The 17500-nt window shown below is 47.8% G+C and overlaps 1 protein-coding gene across 1 annotated transcript in view; it reads left to right on the forward strand.

Moving 5' to 3' along the window:
• The window catches only part of LOC100136022 (sodium/calcium exchanger 3), a 178825-nt gene that overhangs the window by 11774 nt on the left and 149551 nt on the right, over positions 1-17500 (forward strand). Inside the window, 1 exon segment of the mRNA XM_036955347.2 lies at positions 7136-9071. Coding sequence (XP_036811242.2) covers positions 7222-9071 — 1850 coding nt within the window. The 5' untranslated portion in view covers positions 7136-7221.

The raw sequence follows: 17500 nt of genomic DNA on the forward strand, positions 1-17500 counted from the left end.
TTGGTTCATCAGCCTGACCCCCAGTCTTCATGGAGGAGATCACTGAGTAGTTTGGTTCATCAGCCAGACCCCCAGTCTTCATGGAGGAGGTTACTGAGTAGTTTGGTTCATCAGCCTGACCCCCAGTCTTCATGGAGGAGATCACTGAGTAGTTTGGTTCATCAGCCTGACCCCCAGTCTTCATGGAGGAGATCACTGAGTAGTTTGGTTCATCAGCCTGACCCCCAGTCTTCATGGAGGAGGTTACTGAGTAGTTTGGTTCATCAGCCTGACCCCCAGTCTTCATGGAGGAGATCACTGAGTAGTTTGGTTCATCAGCCTGACCCCCAGTCTTCATGGAGGAGATCACTGAGTAGTTTGGTTCATCAGCCTGACCCCCAGTCTTCATGGAGGAGATCACTGAGTAGTTTGGTTCATCAGCCTGACCCCCAGTCTTCATGGAGGAGATTACTGAGTAGTTTGGTTCATCAGCCTGACCCCCAGTCTTCATGGAGGAGATCACTGAGTAGTTTGGTTCATCAGCCTGACCCCCAGTCTTCATGGAGGAGATTACTGAGTAGTTTGGTTCATCAGCCTGACCCCCAGTCTTCATGGAGGAGGTTACTGAATAGTTTGGTTCATCAGCCTGACCCCCAGTCTTCATGGAGGGGATTACTGAGTAGTTTGGTTCATCAGGCTGACCCCCAGTCTTCATGGAGGAGATCACTGAGTAGTTTGGTTCATCAGCCTGACCCCCAGTCTTCATGGAGGAGGTTACTGAGTAGTTTGGTTCATCAGCCTGACCCCCAGTCTTCATGGAGGAGATCACTGAGTAGTTTGGTTCATCAGCCTGACCCCCAGTCTTCATGGAGGGGATTACTGAGTAGTTTGGTTCATCAGCCTGACCCCCAGTCTTCATGGAGGAGATCACTGAGTAGTTTGGTTCATCAGGCTGACCCCCAGTCTTCATGGAGGAGATCACTGAGTAGTTTGGTTCATCAGCCTGACCCCCAGTCTTCATGGAGGAGATCACTGAGTAGTTTGGTTCATCAGCCTGACCCCCAGTCTTCATGGAGGAGATCACTGAGTAGTTTGGTTCATCAGCCTGACCCCCAGTCTTCATGGAGGAGATCACTGAGTAGTTTAGTTCATCAGCCTGACCCCCAGTCTTCATGGAGGAGATCACTGAGTAGTTTGGTTCATCAGCCTGACCCCCAGTCTTCATGGAGGAGGTTACTGAGTAGTTTGGTTCATCAGCCTGACCCCCAGTCTTCATGGAGGAGATCACTGAGTAGTTTGGTTCATCAGCCTGACCCCCAGTCTTCATGGAGGAGGTTACTGAGTAGTTTGGTTCATCAGCCTGACCCCCAGTCTTCATGGAGGAGATCACTGAGTAGTTTGGTTCATCAGCCTGACCCCCAGTCTTCATGGAGGGGATTACTGAGTAGTTTGGTTCATCAGCCTGACCCCCAGTCTTCATGGAGGAGGTTACTGAGTAGTTTGGTTCATCAGGCTGACCCCCAGTCTTCATGGAGGAGGTTACTGAGTAGTTTGGTTCATCAGCCTGACCCCCAGTCTTCATGGAGGGGATTACTGAGTAGTTTGGTTCATCAGCCTGACCCCCAGTCTTCATGGAGGAGATTACTGAGTAGTTTGGTTCATCAGCCTGACCCCCAGTATACATGGAGGAGATCACTGAGTAGTTTGGTTCATCAGCCAGACCCCCAGTCTTCATGGAGGAGGTTACTGAGTAGTTTGGTTCATCAGGCTGACCCCCAGTATTCATGGAGGAGGTTACTGAGTAGTTTGGTTCATCAGCCAGACCCCCAGTCTTCATGGAGGAGGTTACTGAGTAGTTTGGTTCATCAGGCTGACCCCCAGTATTCATGGAGGAGGTTACTGAGTAGTTTGGTTCATCAGCCTGACCCCCAGTATTCATGGAGGAGGTTACTGAGTAGTTTGGTTCATCAGGCTGACCCCCAGTCTTCATGGAGGAGGTTACTGAGTAGTTTGGTTCATCAGGCTGACCCCCAGTATTCATGGAGGAGGTTACTGAGTAGTTTGGTTCATCAGCCTGACCCCCAGTCTTCATGGAGGAGGTTACTGAGTAGTTTGGTTCATCAGCCTGACCCCCAGTCTTCATGGAGGAGGTTACTGAGTAGTTTGGTTCATCAGGCTGACCCCCAGTCTTCATGGAGGAGGTTACTGAGTAGTTTGGTTCATCAGGCTGACCCCCAGTATTCATGGAGGAGGTTACTGAGTAGTTTGGTTCATCAGCCTGACCCCCAGTCTTCATGGAGGGGATTTTAAGATGGTCATACCATGGATCATTGAGATAGCCCGAACGCTTCGGACGGTACAATTAGAAGTTGGAACATTGGCGGCATCGACTTCAGACGAGTCCCCGTGACACTTGTGGGGGTCGTAGAGCAAAACAGAGTACACCATCGTGTTTGTGAGAGTCTCATATTTCCATAGTTAGTAGGCCAAACTGTTCGGACGCTGTAGACATTTTTTGTGAGAAGACCGATTTTCGGGATGTCTCATGGTCTGACAAACACTGCTGTTGCTCTGCCACTTTCCCCCACAGATGTAGAAGGGAAAGAAAAGGGGGTGGGGGGGGGGGATACCTAGTCAGTTGTCCAACTGAAATATATCTTCCTCATTTAACCCCCTGAATCAGAGAGGTGCCTTAATCGACATCCAGGTCTTCGGCGCACGGGGAACGGCGGGTTAACTGCCAATGCTCAGGCGGCAGAACGACAGATTGGTACCTTGTCAGCTTGGGGATTCAAGGCCAACATAGGCAGATGTGGTGGATTGACATGCAGCTCATGCAGGAAGAGTTATAGCCCATTCAAAAGCTAGATATCTCTCGCTTAAACTGTAGGATTTCGATGGGGATTCTTGTATCATGTTAATTAGATTGATGCACGAGTAGACTCTTAAGGCTTGATGTATTTACATTTATAATGCAACAAATTGAATAATTGAATTCACAAATTGAACTTGCATTTCAGGATTTGAAACTTAATTTTAATAATATCGTAAACCATGCTCTTTTGATGACTAACCTTGCTGGGTTAATTGGACGATGGATTGGAATGCCTCAGGAGGGCAGTCACGTGTGTTTTCGAAACAGACGTCCTGATTTGGGGGCCTCCGAGTGGCACAGCGGTCTAAAGCATCACTACAGCTTGGGATTTGATCCCAGCCGGCGGTGACCGGGAGTCCCATAGGGCGGCACACAAAACATAGGTGTTCCTTTCGTCCAGGTGGGAAAGGGCAGTGTGGAGTGCAATAGAGATTGCATTATCTGTGGATCTTTTGGGCCAGTATGCAAATTGCAGTGGGTCTAGGGTTTCTGGGATAATGGTGTTGATGTGAGTCATGACCAGGCATTCAAAGCACTTCATGGCTACAGACGTGAGTACTACGGGGCGGTAATCATTTAGGCAGGTTACCTTAGTGTTCTTGGGCACAGGGACTGTGGTGGTCTGCTTAAAACATGTAGGTATTTCAGACTCGAACAGGGAGAGGTTGAAAATGTCAGTGAAGACACTCGCCAGTTGGTCAGCGCATGCTTGGAGTGCACGTCCTGGTAATCCGTCTGGCCCTGCGGCCTTGTGAATGTTGACCTGTTTAAAGGTCTTATTCACATCGACTGTGGAGAGCATGATCACACAGTCGTCCGGAACAACTGGTGCTCTCATGCATGCTTCAGTGTTACTTGCCTTGAAGCGAGCATAGAAGTAATTTAGCTTGTCTGGTAGGCTCGTGTCACTGGGCAGCTCTCGGCTGTGCTAACCTTTGTAGTCTGTAATCGTTTGCAAGCCCTGCCACATACGACGAGCATCGGAGCCGGTGTAGTACGATTCGATCTTAGTCCTCTATTGATGCTTTGCCTGTTTGATGGTTCGTCGGAGGACATAGCAGGATTTATTATAAGCTTCCGGGTTAGAGTCCCGGGAAGCGGCAACTCTACCCTTTAGCTCAGTGCGGATGTTGCCTGTAATCCATGGCTTCTGGTTGGGGTATGTACGTACAGTCACTGTGGGGACGACGTCATCGATGCACTTATTGATGAAGCCAGTGACTGATGTGGTGTACTCCTCAATGCCATCGGAAGAATCCCGGAACCAAAATCATAGGAAGAAAATTCATGAAACATGCCACATCGGCGTCAGAAACCGGCAGGAGCTTCGCTTGACCACAGACAGAGTTTGATTCTATTGATTCTCCTCCACCTTTCCTGGTTGACAAAGTACCAGGATGTTGTCTCTGGTATTAAGAACTGCATCTGAGAAGTTGAATATATGAAACTTTGAAAAACTTGAAGTGATCGTTTCTAAACTCGATACACAGTATGATACACAATATCGACCATATTGAAACTGAATACATCAATGTTCAATTTAAATATGAACTCGAATTTTAAAACTGAATGCAATATTCATTCAATTCAGTTTCAAATCATGAAATACAAGTTCAATGTATTAATTCACTAATTCAATTTGTCCATAACATGAAAAAAATACTAAGTAAAATAAATTTTACCCCAAAATGTTATAATTTTTAATTCAAATACAATTTCTGTTGCCAGTGAAATCGCTCCATACTATGTTCAGACTGGTCTGTCTAGTGGAAGTGGTCAGTGTGCGTATAGGCCTCAGTGTTGGAGACGAAATCTTGATATTCAGTGTCTGCCTCCCCCCTATCTCCTCCCTGCCTCCCCCTATCTCCTCCCTGCCTCCCCTTATCTCCTCCCTGCCTCTCCTATCTCCTCCCTGCCTCCCCCTATCTCCTCCCTGCCTCCCCCTATCTCCTTTCTGCCTCCCCTGTTTCCCCTTATCTCCTCCCCTGCCTCCCCCTATCTCCTCCCTGCCTCCCCTTATCTCCTCCCTGCCTACCCCCTATCTCCTCCCTGCCTTCCCTTATCTCCACATGCCTCCCACTATCTCCTCCCCCTAACTCCCTCTATCTCCTCCCTGCCTTCCCTTATCTCCCCGTGCCTCCCACTATCTCCTCCCCATGCCTCCCTCTATCTCCTCCCCATGCCTCCCCCTATCTCCTCACTGCCTCCCCCTATCTCCTCCCCATGTCTCCCCTCTCCTCCCCCTGACTCGCCCTATCTCCTCCCCCTGCCTCCCCCTATCTCCCCCCCCTGCCTCCCCCTATCTCCTCCCCCTGCCTCCCCTATCTCTTCCATGCCTCCCCCTATCTCCTCATCCCTACCTGCCCCTATCTCCTCCTCCCTGCCTCCCCCTATCTCCCCCCCCTGCCTCCCCCTATCTCCTCCCCCTGCCTCCCCCTATCTCCTCCCCCTGCCTCCCCCTATCTTCCCCGTCTGCGTGGAAGGTTAGGAGCTAGAAGCGGTGTTTGTCAGACCATGAGACATCCCGAAAATCGTCCTTCTCATGTAAATGTTCTGTAGTGTCCGAACACGATGGCGTTCTCCGTTCCCCGCCACCCAACGGCTTAGAGTTTTTTGTGATGAAAGAGATTCATTTCCTGCGAATGCCTTCAGCTGCTGACACATTTCTCCATCTGGGAAATGTACACGTTTATTTGCATGACTTGAGCTGTAGCCCAGAAAAAATGCCACGCTGACCTCTTAGTAACAGTATAACATACACACTGAGTGTACAAAACATTGAGAACACCAGCTTTTTCCATGACAGAGAGTGAGTGACCAGGTGAAAGTTGTGATCCCCGATTGATGTCACCTGTTAAATCCAATTCAATCAGTGTAAAATGAAGGGGAGGAGACAAAGTAATTTTAAGTCTTGAGACATGGATTGTGTGTGTGTGCCATTCAGAGGGTGAATGGGTAAGACAAAATATTTAAGAGCCTTTGAACAGGATTCGCTTTCGACTGGGAGGGAGGGAGGGAGGGAGGGAGGGAGGGAGGGAGGGAGGGAGGGAGGGGGTGCAACTCAACATTAGGAAGGTGTTCCTACTGTACATCAACATTATTGCCTCAATATTATGGTTTTCAAACGGCTATTTCCTGATGGACTTGTTGTTGATGTCTCTCTGTCTGTTGTGTTCTGTTCCCTCTGATAGGTGGAAGTACAGAGTGGACTGTCCGATTGTTTCTATACTATAAGTCTAATCTCTGTATTGTATTGGAAGTACAGAGTGGACTGTTGTTGATGTTATTTCTCACACTCTGTTGTCGTCTGTTGATGTTATGTCTAATCTCTCTCTCTCTCTCTCTCGCTTTTTCTCTCTCTCTCTCGCTTTTTCTCTCTCTCTCGTGCTTTTTCTCTTTCTCTCTCTCTCTTTTTCTCTCTCTCTCTCTCTCTCGCTTTTTCTCTCTCTCTCTCACTTTTTCTCTCTCTCTCTCTCTTTTTCTCTCTCTCTCTCTCTCTCTCTCTCTCTCTCTCTCTCTCTCTCTCTCTCTCTCTCTCTCTCTCTCGCTCTCTCTCTCTCTCTCTCTCTCGCTCGCTCTCGCTCTCGCGCTCGCTCTCTCTCGCTTTTTCTCTCTCTCTCTCTTTTTCTCTCTCTCTCTCTCGATTTTTCTCTCTCTCTCTCTCACTTTTTCTCTCTCTCTCTCGCGCTTTTTCTCTTTCTCTCTCTCTCTTTTTCTCTCTCTCTCTCGCTTTGTCTCTCTCTCTCTCTCACTTTTTCTCTCTCTCTCTCTTTTTCTCTCTCTCTCTCGCTCTCGCTCTCTCGCTCTCTCTCTCTCGCTCTCTCTCTCTCTCTCTCGCTCTCGCGCTCTCTCTCTCTCTCTCTCGCTCTCGCTCTCTCTCTCTCGCTTTTTCTCTCTCTCTCTCTCGCTTTTTCTCTCTCTCTCTTGCTTTTTCTCTCTCTCTCTCTCGCTTTTTCTCTCTCTCTCTCTCTTTTTCTCTCTCTCTCTCGCTCTCTCGCTCTCTCTCTCTCTCTCTCTCTTTTTCTGTCTCTCTCTCGCTCTCTCTCTCTCTCGCTCTCTCTCGCTCTCTCTCTCTCTCTCTCGCTTTTTCTCTCTCTCTCGCGCGCTTTTTCTCTCTCTCTCTCTCTCGCTTTTTCTCTCTCTCTTGCTTTTTCTCTCTCTCTCTCTCTCTCTTTTTCTCTCTCTCTCTCTCTCACTTTTTCTCTTTCTCTCTCTCTCTCGCTCTCTCTCGCTGTCTCTCTCTGTCTCTCTCTCTCTCGCTGTCTCTCTCTATCTTTCTAGGTGTTGTGAGGTATCAACAACAGCCCAGTGCTGGATCCCAGAGGGCTTGTCAGTGTGGTAAGGACCCCCAGGACCCCCGAGGGTGGATGGAGCGCTTCAGGCCGAGGCTGACGAGGCTGGGGCAAGGGATCAGGACCGGGTCGTCGTCCTCTTACCCAGCATGCCTCTGGTTGGGCCTGCTCTCTGTGGCCGCCTCCTTCCTGTGCGCAGAGGGCGATCGCACCACCCCCAGCCCCGCCACCACAGACTCCCACAATGCCACCTGCTCCGAAGGCACGTCCAGGTGCAAGCCAGGAATTGTCTTGCCCATCTGGTACCCTGAGGACCCCTCCATGGGGGATAAGATGGCCCGAGTCATCGTCTACTTTGTAGCTATGATCTACATGTTCCTGGGAGTGTCCATCATAGCAGATCGCTTCATGGCGGCCATCGAGGTCATCACCTCCCAGGAGAAGGAGATTATTATTAAGAGAGCCAACGGAGAGACCACCACCGCTACCATCAGAGTCTGGAACGAGACGGTCTCCAACCTGACCCTCATGGCCCTGGGTTCTAGTACCCCTGAGATCCTGCTGTCTGTCATTGAAGTCTGTGGACACAACTTCGTAGCTGGCGAGCTGGGGCCGTCTACGATCGTCGGCAGCGCTGCCTTTAACATGTTCGTGATCATCGGCCTGTGTGTGTCTGTGATCCCCGAGGGAGAGACGAGGAAGGTGAAACATCTCAGAGTGTTCTTTGTGACGGCGGCATGGAGTATCTTCGCCTACATCTGGCTCTACATGATCCTGGCGGTGTTCAGTCCCAACGTGGTCCAGATATGGGAGGGGCTGCTAACCCTGGCCTTCTTCCCCATCTGTGTCATCCTGGCCTGGCTAGCCGACCGACGACTCCTCTTCTACAAGTTCATGCACAAGAAGTACCGTGCCGACAACCACCGTGGCGTCATCATCGAGACCGAGCACGAGCGCTCCAAGGGCATCGAGATGATGGACGGCGGCGGCAAGATGGTCAACTCACACTTCGCCCACGACGGAGGCGCCGCCCATAACCTCATCAGCCTGATCGAGGGGAAAGAAGTGGACGAGTCTCGGCGGGATATGATCCGGATCCTGAAGGACCTGAAGCAGAAACACCCAGAGAAGGAGATGGACCAGCTGGTAGAGATGGCTAACTACTACGCCTTGTCTCACCAGCAGAAGAGCCGAGCCTTCTACCGCATCCAGGCCACGCGCATTATGACGGGCGCCGGGAACATCCTGAAGAAGCACGTGGCGGAGCAGACCAAGAGGAGCGCCAGCGTACAGGAAGTGTGTGTGGTAGGGGAGGAAGTCGAGGAGTACGTGTCACGGATCGCCTTCGAACCCGCCGTGTACCAGTGCCTGGAGAACTGCGGCGCCGCCCTGCTGGCCATCTCCAGGAAGGGCGGCGATATGGCCAAGACCATCTATGTTGACTACAAGACAGAGGACGGCTCAGCCAACGCCGGCGCCGACTACGAGTTCACAGAGGGCACGGTGGTGTTCAAGCCCGGCGAGTTCATCAAGGAGATCAGCATCGGCATCATCGATGACGACATCTTCGAGGAGGACGAGCACTTCTTCGTGCGTCTCAGCAACGTGCGCGTGTTGGAGTCTGACGAGGACGAGACACTACTGTCTCCGAACTCTCTCCCGTACCCCAAGGCCCTGCTGGGGTTCCCTGCCATCGCCACCGTTACCATCCTGGACGACGACCACGCCGGGATATTCACCTTCGAGACCGACACGTGTCACGTGAGTGAGAGCGTGGGCGTAATGGAGGTGAAGGTGCTGAGGACTTCGGGGGCGAGGGGAACGGTCATCGTGCCATATCGTACCATGGAGGGGATCGCCAAGGGAGGAGGGGAGGACTTTGAGGACACCTACGGAGAACTGGAGTTCAAGAACGATGAGACCTGGTAAGACGATCTACTATATTTTAGTTTGATTGATTGATAGACTGATTGATTGATTGTCTAACCATCGATTGTTGTCCAGCCCGGAGACAACATTATGTGGGGGTTGGGCTGCTGTGTATTCTTTACATTTAAATGATTTTGGAAGAGAAAGGCTTTATTGGTGGGGGAAAGTTGGCTGGTGGGACAAGGTCGGCCATTTTAGCAGTGGTGATGAATGTGTATATGCTGTGTATTTTTGTTTTACGTTTAGTTGCCTGACATGAACTGCTAAGATCAGTACTTTATTGACAAAAGAGGTGGGATTGGTCGGTTGGTTGATGGGGTGGGATCGGTTTCTGTTGGTTGATGGGGTGGGATTGGTCGGTTGGTTGATGGGGTGGATTTGGTCGGTTGGTTGATGGGGTGGGATTGGTCGGTTGGTTGATGGGGTGGGATTGGTCGGTTGGTTGATGGGGTGGGATTGGTCGGTTGGTTGATGGGGTGGGATTGGTCGGTTGGTTGATGGGGTGGGATTGGTCAGATGGTTGATGGGGGTGGGATTGGTCAGATGGTTGATGGGGTGCGATTGGTCGGTTGGTTGATGGGGTGGGATTGGTCGGTTGGTTGATGGAGTGGGATTGGTCGGTTGGTTGATGGGGTGGGATTGGTCAGATGGTTGATGGGGGTGGGATTGGTCGGTTGGTTGATGGGGTGGGATTGGTCGGTTGGTTGATGGGGTGGGATTGGTCGGTTGGTTGATGGGGTGGGATTGGTCGGTTGGTTGATGGGGGTGGGATTGGTCGGTTGGTTGATGGGGGTGGGATTGGTCGGTTGGTTGATGGGGTGGGATTGGTCGGATGGTTGATGGGGTGGCATTGTTCGGATGATTGATGGGGGTGGGATTGGTCGGATGGTTGATGGGGGTGGGGATTGGTTGGATGGTTGATGGGGTGGATTTGGTCAGATGGTTGATGGGGTGGGATTGGTCGGTTGGTTGATGGGGGTGGGATTGGTCAGATGGTTGATGGGGGTGGGATTGGTCAGATGGTTGATGGGGTGGGATTGGTCGGTTGGTTGATGGGGTGGGATTGGTCGGTTGGTTGATGGGGTGGGATTGGTCGGTTGGTTGATGGGGTGGGATTGGTCAGATTGTTGATGGGGGTGGGATTGGTCGGATGGTTGATGGGGTGGGATTGGTCGGTTGGTTGATGGGGTGGGATTGGTCGGTTGGTTGATGGGGGTGGGATTGGTCGGTTGGTTGATGGGGGTGGGATTGGTCGGTTGGTTGATGGGGGTGGGATTGGTCAGATGGTTGATGGGGGTGGGATTGGTCAGATGGTTGATGGGGGTGGGATTGGTCAGATGGTTGATGGGGGTGGGATTGGTCAGATGGTTGATGGGGGTGGGATTGGTCGGATGGTTGATGGGGGTGGGATTGGTCGGATGGTTGATGGGGGTGGGATTGGTCGGATGGTTGATGGGGGTGGGATTGGTCGGATGGTTGATGGGGTGGGATTGGTCGGATGGTTGATGGGGGTGGGATTGGTCGGATGGTTGATGGGGGTGGGATTGGTCGGATGGTTGATGGGGGTGGGATTGGTCGGATGGTTGATGGGGTGGATTTGGTCAGATGGTTGATGGGGTGGGATTGGTCGGTTGGTTGATGGGGGTGGGATTGGTCGGTTGGTTGATGGGGTGGATTTGGTCAGATGGTTGATGGGGTGGGATTGTGTTTGCGGAGGGTGTGTTTGCGGAGGGTGTGTTTGCAGAGGGGGTGTGTTTGCAGAGGGTGTGTGTTTGTAGAGGGGGTGTGTTTGTAGAGGGGGTGTGTTTGTAGAGGGGGGTGTTTGTAGAGGGTGTGTTTGTAGAGGGTGTGTTTGTGGATGGTGTTCTCCATTCATTACCATTTTGTTTCTGTATTGTAATTTGATATCTGTGATACATCACCACGAAACACTCCGAGACTGTCCGCCTAGATTTCCTGCTTATTCCCTCCTGGTTTCAGGAATCATCCAACTGGGGACCCCCCCCCCAAAAAAAAGACATTTTGTGAAAGTTACCAGAATTGTGCGAACACAGATATACAGTAGCTTCAGTTGTTTTTGCATTGCAGACATCGTCTGACCCGCGTGGGTTCACACTTCCACTGTACGCGTCACGTTGCTTTGCCATTCTACCTGATACACAGACCGTGTTATTTTTGAGAGTGGAAGTGTTAACCCACACAGGTCACGGAGGAGCAGAGAGGAGAGGAGGGGAAGAGGAGAGGAGAGGAAGAGGAGAGGAGCAGAGGGGGAGAGGAGGGGAAGAGGAAGAAGAGAGGAGCAGAGGGGAGAGGAAGAAGAGAGGAGCAGGAGAGGAGAGGAGAGGAGAGGAAGTGGAGGGGAAGAGGAGAGGAGGGGAAGTGGAGGGGAAGAGGAGAGGAGGGGGAGTGGAGGGGAAGAGGAGAGGAGGGGGAGAGGAGGGGACGAGGAGGAGGAGAGGAAGAAGAGAGGAGCAGAGGGGAGAGTAGAGGGGGAGAGGAGAGGAAGAAGAGAGGAGCAGGAGAGGAGAGGAAGAAGAGAGGAGCAGGAGAGGAGAGGAAGTGGAGAGGAGGAGGAGAGGAGCAGAGGGGGAGAGGAGGGGTAGAGGAGAGGAATAAGAGGGGAGAGGAAGAGGAGAGGAGAGGAAGAAGAGAGGAGCAGAGAGGAGAGGAGAGGAGAGGAGAGGGAGAGGAGGAGGAGGAGAGGAGAGGAGAGGAAGAAGGGAGGAGGAGGAGGAGAGGAGAGGAGAGGAAAAATAGAGGAGGAGAGGAGAGGAGAGGAAGAAGAGAGGAGCAGAGGGGGTGAGGAGGGGAAGAGGAGAGGAAGAAGAGAGGAGAGGAAGAAGAGAGGAGCAGAGGGGAGAGGAGAGGAGAGGGAGAGGAGAGGAAGAAGGGAGGAGGAGAGGAGAGGAGGAGGAGAGGAGAGGAAGAAGAGAGGAGGAGGAGAGGAGAGGAAAAAGAGAGGAGCAGGAGAGGAGAGGGAGAGGAGGAGGAGAAGAGAGGGGAGGAAGAAGGGAGGAGGAGAGGAGAGGAGGATGAGAGGAGAGGAAGAAGAGAGGAAGAGGAGAGGAGAGGAAAAAGAGAGGAGCAGGAGAGGAAGTGGAGAGGAGGAGGAGAGGAGAGGAAGTGGAGAGGAGGAGGAGAGGAGAGGAAGAAGAGAGGAGCAGGAGAGGAGAGGAGAGGAGGAGGAGGAGGAGGAGAGGAGAGGAAGAAGAGGAGCAGAGGGGGTGAGGAGGGGAAGAGGAGAGGAAGAAGAGAGGAGAGGAAGAGGAGAGGAAGAAGAGAGAAGCAGAGGGGAGAGGAGAGGGAGAGGAGGAGGAGAGGAGCAGGAGAGGAGAGGAAGTGGAGAGGAGGAGGAGAGGAAAGGAAGAAGAGAGGGGCAGGAGAGGAGAGGGAGGAGAGGAGAGGAGAGGAGAGGAGAGGAGAGGAGAGGAAAAAGAGAGGAGCAGGAGAGGAGAGGAAGTGGAGAGGAGTGGGAGGAGAGGAGAGGAGGAGAGGAAGAAGAGAGGAGCAGAGGAGGAGCAGAGGGGGAGAGGAGAGGAAGAAGAGAGGGGCAGGAGAGGAGAGGAAGAAGAGAGGAGAGGAGAGGAGGAGGAGAGGAGAGGAGAGGAGAGGAAAAAGAGAGGAGCAGGAGAGGAAGTGGAGAGGAGGAGGAGGAGGAGAGGAGTGGAGAGGAAGAAGAGAGGAGCAGAGGGGGAGAGGAGAGGAGAGGAGCAGAGGAGGAGAGGAGAGGAGCAGAGGAGGAGAGGAGAGGAGCAGAGGGGGAGAGGAGAGGAGAGGAGCAGATGGGGGAGAAGAGAGGAGAGGAGAGGAGCAGAGAGGGGAGAGGAGAGGAGAGGATCGGAGCAGAGGGGGAGAAGAGAGGAGGAGAAGGGAACATATCGTACTGATTTGATTGTCCGGGATTTAGCTTTACTATGTTAAGTCTAGTCTATGAGACCAGGCTGGTGAGTTGCATGCAACTCATCACGCATGGTCCTTAGGTAACCTCTTCTGCTAATCCTACTGTTTTTGTTTTCCTAATGCTGATGCACGCTCTGGCTGTCTGTTTTCTGGAGAATATAGACTATTGCAATGAGGTGAGTCTGCAACAGAATGGACACCGCTCTAACTGTAGTGTACTATATTGTTGAGATGTAACTGTAGTGTGTTATATTGTTGACAGATGTAACTGTAGTGTACTATATTGTTGACAGATGTAACTGTAGTGTACTATATTGTTGACAGATGTAACTGTAGTGTGTTATATTGTTGACAGATGTACCTGTAGTGTACTATATTGTTGACAGATGTACCTGTAGTGTGTTATATTGTTGACAGCTCTAACTGTAGTGTACTTTGATGTTGACAGATGTACCTGTAGTGTACTATATTGTTGACAGATGTACCTGTAGTGTACTATATTGTTGACAGATGTACCTGTAGTGTACTATATTGTTGACAGCTCTAACTGTAGAGTACTTTGATGTTGACAGATGTTCCTGTAGTGTACTATATTGTTGACAGATGTACCTGTAGTGTGTTATATTGTTGACAGATGTACCTGTAGTGTACTATATTGTTGACAGATGTACCTGTAGTGTACTATATTGTTGACAGATGTACCTGTAGTGTGTTATATTGTTGACAGCTCTAACTGTAGTGTACTATATTGTTGACAGATGTACCTGTAGTGTACTATATTGTTGACAGATGTACCTGTAGTGTGTTATATTGTTGACAGATGTACCTGTAGTGTGTTATATTGTTGACAGATGTACCTGTAGTGTACTATATTGTTGACAGATGTACCTGTAGTGTACTATATTGTTGACAGATGTACCTGTAGTGTGTTATATTGTTGACAGCTCTAACTGTAGTGTACTATATTGTTGACAGATGTACCTGTAGTGTGTTATATTGTTGACAGCTCTAACTGTAGTGTACTATATTGTTGACAGATGTACCTGTAGTGTACTATATTGTTGACAGATGTACCTGTAGTGTACTATATTGTTGACAGATGTAACTGTAGTGTGTTATATTGTTGACAGATGTAACTGTAGTGTACTATATTGTTGACAGATGTACCTGTAGTGTGTTATATTGTTGACAGCTCTAACTGTAGTGTACTTTGATGTTGACAGATGTACCTGTAGTGTACTATATTGTTGACAGATGTAACTGTAGTGTACTATATTGTTGACAGATGTAACTGTAGTGTATTATATTGTTGACAGATGTAACTGTAGTGTATTATATTGTTGACAGATGTACCTGTAGTGTATTATATTGTTGACAGATGTACCTGTAGTGTACTATATTGTTGACAGATGTACCTGTAGTGTAGTATATTGTTGACAGCTCTAACTGTAGTGTACTATATTGTTGACAGATGTACCTGTAGTGTACTATATTGTTGACAGATGTAACTGTAGTGTACTATATTGTTGACAGATGTACCTGTAGTGTACTATATTGTTGACAGCTCTAACTGTAGTGTACTATATTGTTGACAGATGTACCTGTAGTGTACTATATTGTTGACAGATGTACCTGTAGTGTACAATATTGTTGACCGCTCTAACTGTAGTGTATTATATTGTTGACAGATGTACCTGTAGTGTACTATATTGTTGACAGATGTACCTGTAGTGTACTATATTGTTGACAGATGTACCTGTAGTGTACTATATTGTTGACAGATGTACCTGTAGTGTACAATATTGTTGACAGATGTACCTGTAGTGTACTATATTGTTGACAGCTCTAACTGTAGTGTACTATATTGTTGACAGATGTACCTGTAGTGTACTATATTGTTGACAGCTCTAAATGTAGAGTACTTTGATGTTGACAGATGTACCTGTAGTGTACTATATTGTTGACAGATGTACCTGTAGTGTACAATATTGTTGACCGCTCTAACTGTAGTGTATTATATTGTTGACAGATGTACCTGTAGTGTACTATATTGTTGACAGATGTACCTGTAGTGTACTATATTGTTGACAGATGTACCTGTAGTGTACTATATTGTTGACAGATGTACCTGTAGTGTACTATATTGTTGACAGATGTACCTGTAGTGTACTATATTGTTGACAGATGTACCTGTAGTGTACAATATTGTTGACCGCTCTAACTGTAGTGTATTATATTGTTGACAGATGTACCTGTAGTGTACTATATTGTTGAGATGTAACTGTAGTGTGTTATATTGTTGACAGATGTACCTGTAGTGTACTATATTGTTGACAGATGTACCTGTAGTCTACTATATTGTTGACAGATGTACCTGTAGTGTGTTATATTGTTGACAGATGTACCTGTAGTGTACTATATTGTTGACAGATGTACCTGTAGTGTACTATATTGTTGACAGATGTACCTGTAGTGTACTATATTGTTGACAGATGTACCTGTAGTGTACTATATTGTTGACAGATGTACCTGTAGTGTACTATATTGTTGACAGATGTACCTGTAGTGTACTATATTGTTGACAGATGTACCTATAGTGTACTATAATGTTGACAGATGTACCTGTAGTGTATTATATTGTTGACAGATGTACCTGTAGTGTAGTATATTGTTGACAGATGTACCTGTAGTGTATTATATTGTTGACAGATGTACCTGTAGTGTATTATATTGTTGACAGATGTACCTGTAGTGTAGTATATTGTTGACAGATGTACCTGTAGTGTACTATAATGTTGACAGATGTACCTGTAGTGTACTATATTGTTGACAGATGTACCTGTAGTGTACTATATTGTTGACAGATGTACCTGTAGTGTACTATATTGTTGACAGATGTACCTGTAGTGTACTATATTGTTGACAGATGTACCTGTAGTGTAGTATATTGTTGACAGATGTACCTGTAGTGTACTATAATGTTGACAGATGTACCTGTAGTGTACTATATTGTTGACAGATGTACCTGTAGTGTACTATATTGTTGACAGATGTTCCTGTAGTGTACTATATTGTTGACAGATGTACCTGTAGTGTACTATATTGTTGACAGATGTTCCTGTAGTGTACTATATTGTTGACAGATGTACCTGTAGTGTACTATATTGTTGACAGATGTACCTGTAGTGTACTATATTGTTGACAGATGTACCTGTAGTGTACTATATTGTTGACAGCTCTAACTGTAGAGTACTTTGATGTAGACAGATGTACCTGTAGTGTACTATATTGTTGACAGATGTACCTGTAGTGTACTATATTGTTGACAGATGTACCTGTAGTGTGTTATATTGTTGACAGCTCTAACTGTAGTGTACTTTGATGTTGACAGATGTACCTGTAGTGTACTATATTGTTGACAGCTCTAACTGTAGAGTACTTTGATGTTGACAGATGTACCTGTAGTGTACTATATTGTTGACAGCTCTAACTGTAGTGTACTTTGATGTTGACAGATATACCTGTAGTGTACTATATTGTTGACAGATGTACCTGTAGTGTACTATATTGTTGACAGCTCTAACTGTAGAGTACTTTGATGTTGACAGATGTACCTGTAGTGTACTATATTGTTGACAGATGTACCTGTAGTGTACTATATTGTTGACAGATGTACCTGTAGTGTATTATATTGTTGACAGATGTACCTATAGTGTACTATATTGTTGACAGATGTACCTGTAGTGTATTATATTGTTGACAGATGTACCTGTAGTGTATTATATTGTTGACAGATGTACCTGTAGTGTACTATATTGTTGACAGATGTACCTGTAGTGTATTATATTGTTGACAGATGTACCTGTAGTGTACTATATTGTTGACAGATGTACCTGTAGTGTACTATATTGTTGACAGATGTACCTGTAGTGTACTATATTGTTGACAGATGTAACTGTAGTGTACTATATTGTTGACAGATGTAACTGTAGTGTATTATATTGTTGACAGATGTACCTGTAGTGTACTATATTGTTGACAGATGTACCTGTAGTGTACTATATTGTTGACAGATGTACCTGTAGTGTACTATATTGTTGACAGATGTACCTGTAGTGTACTATATTGTTGACAGATGTACCTGTAGTGTACTATATTGTTGACAGATGTAACTGTAGTGTATTATATTGTTGACAGATGTACCTGTAGTGTACTATATTGTTGACAGATGTACCTGTAGTGTACTATATTGTTGACAGATGTACCTGTAGTGTACTATATTGTTGACAGATGTACCTGTAGTGTACTATATTGTTGACAGATGTAACTGTAGTGTATTATATTGTTGACAGATGTACCTGTAGTGTACTATATTGTTGACAGATGTACCTGTAGTGTACTATATTGTTGACAGATGTACCTGTAGTGTACTAAATTGTTGACAGATGTACCTGTAGTGTACTATATTGTTGACAGCTCTAACTGTAGTGTGGTGTTTCTCCACCAGTCAGAATCCAGCCACGGG

Source organism: Oncorhynchus mykiss, chromosome 19 (assembly GCF_057628025.1).
Source record: "Oncorhynchus mykiss isolate SJ-2025 chromosome 19, ASM5762802v1, whole genome shotgun sequence".
Classification (NCBI taxonomy): Eukaryota; Metazoa; Chordata; class Actinopteri; order Salmoniformes; family Salmonidae; genus Oncorhynchus; species Oncorhynchus mykiss.